The 8,475-nt window shown below is 33.8% G+C and overlaps 1 protein-coding gene across 1 annotated transcript; it reads right to left on the reverse strand.

Annotated features, from left to right (window-relative positions):
• Positions 1-542: 542 nt before the first annotated feature.
• On the reverse strand, positions 543-6,989 carry LOC130708755 (serine/threonine-protein kinase 17B-like). Its single transcript, XM_057551909.1, has 3 exons — positions 6,922-6,989; positions 5,549-5,728; positions 543-3,957 (listed from the first exon to the last, which is right to left on the reverse strand). The coding sequence occupies exons 1-3, from the start codon at positions 6,924-6,926 to the stop codon at positions 3,675-3,677; spliced, it is 468 nt and encodes a 155-aa protein (XP_057407892.1). The 5' UTR covers positions 6,927-6,989; the 3' UTR covers positions 543-3,674.
• Between the last annotated feature and the right edge of the window lie 1,486 nt (positions 6,990-8,475).

Raw genomic sequence — 8,475 nt, forward strand, 5'->3', positions numbered from 1 at the left:
GGTGGTGGTGTGATGAATTGGGCGATTGGGATACACTGATGTGTATAAAACTGATGACTAATAAAGACCTACTGTATAAAAAAATAAATAAAATTCAAAAAAAACAGAGAAGAAAAAAAAAAATTGGGGAGTGCCTATGTGCCAGAAAAATAAGATATGGAACCTGAAAGAAAAGTGCTCACAATTGAGAAAAAGTTCCAACTTTTTATCAATGTCTCCTTCCTACAAATTCAACTGTTAAGTCTGCACACCATTTCTCTCTCATCACACTTCATGCTTCTTACATGGTGATTTTATTCATCTTTATGCAACACACAGTGCACTGCGATGCATTGACATTTTCTAAAAGTAGCTATTATTACTTACAAGAAGTGAGCAGAGCTTCCTGTTTCCAAATTTGTGTTTTATCCAGCAGAAAGGATCTAATAAACATACCTGTATTGGAAAGGGAGTTCGAAGATGACGTGTGTCAAAGGCTAGAGAGCCTCCAGGCAAGGAGGTAACAAATTTAGAAATACTTTAAAACAAAAGACAACCACAAATGTAAAAAAGTGCTTTTTAATCCTTAACCAAAAGGATCATTAAGTAGATGTAATTTTTTTTTTTACTAGAGTATTCATAACAATGTAGGTCAATATGCCTTAAGCAACATGATTATTGAATAGAAGTTAAGACGGACAGCCGTTGTAATTTGTGTGAAATTTATACTTGAGTTTAAAGTTCTTTAAACTTTTATAAAATTATAAACTGATAATAATTCCCCAAATTGGAAGTCAGATAACTTAACTTTGATACAGTATGAAATTAAAGTACACTTGTTTACACAACAATGAATAAGGACAAGTTTCCAAGTCAGATATCAAACTGAAAATTCAAAAATAAACAGAGGAAATGTAAACAGTTATAAAATGCCAACAGTTATAAATGTTGCTTAAAGCAAGGCTATTCAAAATATGGTCTATGAACGATTCGTGACTCATCCAAAATGAAAGAAAGAACTTGTGCCAGAATGAAAATCTATTATGTTACTAATTGGCCGACTTTTTTTTTATAACAAGACTTTCTTGATAAAGGAAGCAATGTGTTGATTTATATTCTGGCACAGGTGCCTCATCTCATTACAGACTGGAGAACAGGTACTGCTTACTTCTTTAAAGTGTCATTATAATTTTACTGCTTAGAGTTAGGTTAACTTTACTGTGGGGGAAAAAAGTTAAAATGACACTTATGATTGTCACCTATACCTCATCTTTTTAATCCCATCTATCCAGGGCTCCTATCTGAAAAGCAAATTAAACTTTATAAACTCACCACAATTTAACATTAATCTTCAGATGTGTTACTGACATCTATTCACCTCTTGGTTTTCAATCTTGGGAGGAAAAAAATAAGAATTGAGTTACTTGTTAATAAGTTCTCTCTAAAAATAGGTTTATTTTCATATTTCAATCAGAGAAAATATTTAAATTCACCTTTATGAAAAAACAGAATTTTTATACTGTTTGCATAACCTACTAGTTGCTTTTTTACAATAAAAATTGGTAGGAAAAAAGGTATGGAAATTTACAACCCTGTGTATTCTATTAACTACGGGGAAGGAGCTAAACTATTTAAAGATTTCTCAGAATAAAAGAAAACTCGTATAAAATATTTTTTTAAGAAACAGTTTATAATTCGAAATTCGAACATTTCTTGATTTTTGCTTTTTAGTATGGCATAATTCCTCTGGAAAGTTAAAAATATAATATGGTCTTCTGTCAAAATAACAATTTCCTCTTTCTCCAATGACTTACTTACTAAGCTTTACCTGCATTAGCTTAATACTGAAGGCAAATAAATGGGCAACAACAATTTAGAAAAAACTCATCAGTTTTAGATACACGAAAGCCCAATTTAGCTTCCGCAATGACTAGTTTATTGAACCGATAAACTACTTCTTAAAGAAGTTAAATGTATATTTACATGTCTTAAGATGAGCTCCTTTGGCACCTGAGTTGAGTACAATATACCAGAGGGAAGAATCTCTAAGAGAAAGTTGTCTATGGACTATATTTCATCTATGTATACATATATACATACACCTATACAAATACATAAACACATGTGCACACACACACACGAGCAGAAATAACTTTTCCTTTAAGAAATGCTGAGGATGTAAAAGGAATTCATTTACCCAAATAAAGTGATCTGACGGTTATTAAAAACAGTTTTAAGTAATTTGGAGTCTTACCAAGTTTCAAGAAGTCAAAGGTTTTAGAGTAATATATAACTCAAACGGAAAAAACTCAAGGATTTCTTTTGACAAAACCTAATTTCTTTTGATACAGTAACATGGTCATGAAGTTACAGTTATCTTAACATGGTAACATAACAGAGTTTTTAATAGTCTCCAGGTGGAAAGTCATCAAAGATTACCCGAAAAGGAGTCAATCTTCCCCGCCCCCCCGCCAATTAGGACCAAACATAGTCACCTGCCACCCATCAAATATTCTGCTGTCCCTGGACTATTACTTGCACTGGCCCCAGCAAAAGACCATTAAATGCCGCTCTGCAGATCTCCTGCTAAGCCTCCTCACTCACTAGGAATTTTACACAAGAACTTTAGAAGAGCTTGATGGCATCCTGCTTTATGAGCATATCCACCTTGCTACTGCTGACTCTGGCACTGTGTTAATAGTCCTACCGGTGCCATGATATTTTTTATGCATACTTTTAGAACTCTGAATGATTGGCTTCTACTCTAACACTCAGAAGATACCTAAAATTCTGTAAGTTGCATAAGTCTGTCAGCACTTTCTTCTACATTCAATTAATAAATATGTTTGGTTGACTGAAAACAGAGCATACTCAGTTTTACCTAAGCATCTTCTACCCTAGAGATTCTGGAGGATGAAAATCCTCTACACCTCTGTACCCTGTATTCTCCATCTTTTACACCTTGTTAAATCTGACGTATGTTGAGAATGGGCAAAAGACATTTGAGTTAAAAATGATGCCATGCTGCTCTTTTCTCTGCTTCAACTTGTACAGAATATCCCTAATCCAGTTTCTAACCTCCTCTCTGCTCTGGTTAAAGGACCTGTCTCATATCGCAGACCATATGTAATGGAAATCTTATGCAGTTTCAAAATATCCATGATTGAAAAACATTTTCAAGTGTAAAATATCTCTTGAGCATCTATAAAATAGTGTATATTCTTATTTAAACTTGACACTGTTATCCTAAACAAAATTTTGTCAATAGAGGCATGGGATAGAACTTACCTTGGAGAATCTATTAAATTCAAATGTCTTCATTTTGTCAGTTTACATCAACCATAATATAACCCAAGTTACTTTTCCTGATATGAAAAACATTTAAAAAAATCCATGTGAACTTGAATTCTTTCATTAACATGTAAACTCACATGTACAATTTTATTTTTTATCACATATTTAAATATTTTCTTTGAGAGTTGATATCTCAGTACAGGAAATGAAATTATGCTAGAAACTAGTAATTTAGCATTAAAACACTTCCCTAAATTCCTCTATGCTAAAGTGCATTTACAATATAAACATGCCATATATGAAGCTATAAACATGCCATATATGAAGCTATAAACCACAATCTCACACTGAAGTGGATTTCAAATTCGACATTCAGTTCAAATGAGTCAAAGAGAAAAGTGCTAACAGAGCAAATCTGAAACAAGTTCATGGGGATTGGGCAATGAGTCATCAAAGCGGAACCTTTTGGACACCGTGCTGCTATCCTCTGGGATATTCTCTTTGTCTTCTCGGTCACTGCAGGTTCCATTACAAGAGGGTTTAGAAGTCTTGTCTTCAGAGGACCTTATTGTATGATCCTGACTTTGAGACGAACTGGAAGTTTCTTCAGGGTGAAACAAGTTTCCAAAGTCCCACTGCTGTAGCCAAGAATGAGAAAGGCAGATTTCGGCTGTTGGTCTTTTCCTTTGAATGAAAGCACCAAGGGAAAATTGAGAACCAAAAATCAGGTTGGAAATGTCTGCAGTTCAATATATTATAGACTTATTTTTTATTTATTATGAAAATAACACATACTCATAGTACAGAAGGGAATAATAATAGGAAAAGTGGAGTACCTAGAGTTTAATTCTGACGTGCTGAAAATTCAATTTATCATGGAGCTTACGGATGACACTATCTAGTCAAAAAACTGGGAACATATTTTAGGCTCACAAATAAAAATCAGTAAAATTATACAGACTCCTGGGTTTACAAACCCTTTGAAGGAAAATATATGTAATTTATAATCTCTATTATTATTTTGTGTCCTTAAAAAGCAGTTAACTGTTAAATCTTGAAAACCAAGGCTATTCTTCAATGACGTTTATCCAACATCTTTAGTTTTTAAATTTTGTTTTTGCTTTTGAAAGCAATATGGTCAAATATCACAATATTTCAAAAGGAAGGAAAACACCTGTTTATACTCAACTCCAACCTTAACACACCCACAATTACTATCAGAACGTAGGTTTCCTTAGTCTTTGATTTTATTGTTCATTTTTTTCTGATAATAAAAATTAAGGTGCTCACTATAGAAATTTTAGAATCTAGATGAAAAAATATTTAGGAAAATAAAAACTGTTTATAACCAGAAACAAATAGTATTATTACTATTTCTAATAAATAACCATTCATGTTCAAAATAGAGCCAGTGAGAGTTTGTTCAGACTTGCGTTAAGCCAGTAAAATAATGAACAAACCTCTGAGGGTTTTTTTCTTAAACAGATAAGGAAACTGAGTCCTCCAGGAGATTAAGTAATTGTCAGAGATAAAAGACCTGACAAGCGACACAAGCAGGATCCCAGCCCAGGGCACGATAGCTCAGCTCCTGCGTTATGTACAGCCAGGCCGTTCTAAAGTAAATAGGAGATTGGGATTGACATATATACACTAATATGCATAAAATGGATAACTAATAAGAACCTGCTGTATAAAAAAATAAATACAATGAAATTCAAATAAATAAATATATAAAGTAAATAGGGCTGATCCAGGTAAAGAAAAGGGAGGTCAGCTTTTTCTTTTCCTGCTTTGAAGTTGCCAACGAATGAGGTAAGAGTCTTAAGACATAGTTTCATGTCCCTTCTTTAGTAGGCGGTCAAAGAGCATCTGCTCCTTAAAAATTTGACAATCAGTAATTTGGACTTGTTATACAACTGTAGTTATTTAACTATAAATCATTCATAACAAAGTCTTATCTTAAGCAGCCATGTGTATTGTAAACCTTATACTTCTAATTATTTTAGGGAATTTCTGGGATTAGTAGCAGGTTGAGAGAGAAACAACCCAAATCTTCTCTTCAGTTCAAGACTTCCTGTTACATATTTTGTATTGTCTATGTTTGAACTTATGGATTGTTATTTAATGATCTCTCATACCACCTCTCTCCCTATTTTACCTGAAACTTGAGAGCATACATCTACTAATTTTATACTGTTTTAGAGTATATCTTTCTTAATAGTCATATATATTTCATTTTATAATAGTATTTAAACAAATTAATGTTATTACTTACTCTGGATTTTTTACTAAAAGGCTCTGGATGAAGTCTGTGGCCAGCTGTGAAACTGATGAAAAAGTTTCTTCTGAATAATCTACATTAACTTGGGAAATATTGAGGTATGTTTCTTGATTATCTTCTCCCACAAATGGGGATGTATGAGTTAACAACATATATGTTATTATACCAACGTTCCTGAAAAAACAAATAAGGGAGAAGATGGGAGCTTAAAATGTGTGCTAATCTTAAAACATCTATATAAAGTCAAATTGATTCTCAACATATTCCTGTCCTCAAAACTTGTACAGTTAAACTACAGATTTTAAATTGCTTTTCAAAGTTCCTATAGTATACTACTAAAACTGAAATAATTATGTTATCTCAAAGTTTGCCTCACAGATAAATAATATGAGGGAATGCCCATGTGTGTTATATAATTATAAATATGATGTATTAAATATATATCATTATATCTATAGTCTGCCCTTCGCACAGATATACCTGTTATCAAGTACACAAAGCTGCCCTGAGCAGCATTTCCCAAATGGTGTCCAATGACACAGTAATGGTCTGCGAGACATAAACAGGAGACCATGCAAACAGAGTCTGCAGGTTTGGTAAAGCACAATATTGGGCAGGCAGATTTTTTTTAAATTGCAAAATGCTTAGAACCGTAAATATGTTAATGACAATTCCTGTGTTCAGGAACCAGAAAAAGGCAATACATAGAGCACCTATTTCACCCGATTATTTAGCCACAGGACCCTTTTTTCTTGGCAAATCCATTGCAGTCCCAAACATGGAACACAGGGAATAAGTCTAAACTCTTCTACTTGGCCTTACGGAGTCAGTCTTCCACTGTGGTCCCAACTAAAGTTCCAGTATCAATGCCAGTTCTACTCTATGACATTCTCTCTGTGTCAGCCACACACACTCACAATACCTGAGAAATATGCTCTCATAAAACTAAACTTTTGCATGGCTCTGACCTCATTTTTCTGCTGAGCAAAATACGTTCCCTAGTTCTCCTAGACCTAGACCAGATGTCTCCCATCTGGTACTTGTCTGCTAATTCCTCCATGCTTATTAAATAGCATTGTATCTTTTTTATAGAACACGTAACACAGTACTGTGACTATTTTGTTCTTTTACCAGAAGGAGTCTTCCTCCAGGAAAGGGATTTTCCTATTTATTCCTGTACCTTTGGCTCACAGCCAGAGTGTCATTAAAAAGAATGAACAGGTAAATGTTTTCCTGTGGCATAATAATGATACTTGAATAACATCTTTTAAAGAAAGCTTTATTATTTACTTCTGGAACCAAAGAACCCTGGAATATATACTAACCAGCTTTTAATAAAGGCATTCAAGTTATTAACAAAATCTTACCACATGTCTGTTGCTGTGGTAATAGGATCATAGTTCAGGATTTCTGGAGCTGAAAGAAAAAAAAAATAAAAAATAAAATTCAAATCCAATACTGACAAATTTAAAAATGTAAAAATTACTTTATATTAAACTGGATTTAATTGTAAAGAACTACCAATATGGGGCTTCCCTGGTGGCGCAGTGGTTGAGAATCTGCCTGTCAATTCAGGGGACACGGGTTCGGGCCCTGGTCTGGGAGGATCCCACATGCCGCGGAGCGACTGGGCCCGTGGGCCACAACTACTGAGCCTGTGCGTCTGGAGCCTGTGCTCCACAACAAGAGAGGCCGCAGTGGTGAGAGGCCCGTGCACCGCGATGAGGAGTGGCCCCCACTTGCCGCAACTAGAGGGGGCCCTCGCACAGAAACGAAGACCCAACACAGCCATAAATGGATAAATAAATAAATAAATAAAATTAAAAAAAAAAAAAAAGAACTACCAATATGATCAGTAGAAATTTAGCATAGTATTAATTATCCTGTGATTAGACATTTAAACATATCTAATGTTGAGAAAATTATAGAACCAGATAGTTCAAAAGCACCAATTATATTCTTGAAGTAACCAGTAGCTATTTAGTATTTTTTTTTAACCATTGAGATTAATCTCAGAAAAAACAATTATGAAGAAGTAAAATGTTAGAAGCTAGAATCTTTTTACAGTTTTAGTTTTATCACTCTGTTAGGAATTAGTTTGAGTTATTTTATTAGACTGATTTAAGTTTTGCTTCTCAGGGTAAATAGACTCATATGCATTTACAATGACAGTATCAGCAAATTAAGCTTCATGGAAGTGCTTTAGATTTTCAAGTAGATTAAATATCCCCTTAAACTACAGAAAACCTAGTTTCCTAAGCAATTAATTTTCCACTGTCTCCTCCCCCGCCAAAAAAATTTTCTAAAAGGTGCAACATAAATTCTCTACACTTTCTAAACATTACCATAAATTTCAAATTAGTAGAGTCCAAACTAGGGTCTATGGTTGAATAATAACTTTTTTGTTTCACAGTATGGTTTCATAATTTTTCCAAAGAGAGATTGTTTCTTAAAGCCTAACAATTTTGTTAAAGCCTTTGAGTCACATATGTTGCCAGCCTCCATTGCACCACCTACCACCTTTTCACATACTTCTGTGAGCTGTTTTATCTACAATTACAATCATTATTCTAGGACACTGTAGCCTCTAATAGCATTCAAAAGTTAGTAATTTGCTTTGCTTTTCATTTTGGGAAAGTCAGCTGCCTAGCTGAGTAGCACTTGTTCTGTTTACTTGTATCTTTTCAATGCCTGCATGGGACTATCAATATGAGCAACAACAAAAAAGTGTAAAAAACTTGTTACTATAAATTAAAATACTTTATGTATTGCTTCATATGAGTTTGGGTATTTGACTCAGGGGTTCTGCTTCTGAAAATCATTTTCAGGACATAACACAAAATTCACAAAACATATTTATGTTCAATAATATTTGTTTACATGGTAATTATGTTAGCCAAGATGAGCTACAACCTAAATGC

The sequence above is a fragment of the Balaenoptera acutorostrata genome, chromosome 8 (assembly GCF_949987535.1).
Source record: "Balaenoptera acutorostrata chromosome 8, mBalAcu1.1, whole genome shotgun sequence".
Classification (NCBI taxonomy): domain Eukaryota; kingdom Metazoa; phylum Chordata; class Mammalia; order Artiodactyla; family Balaenopteridae; genus Balaenoptera; species Balaenoptera acutorostrata.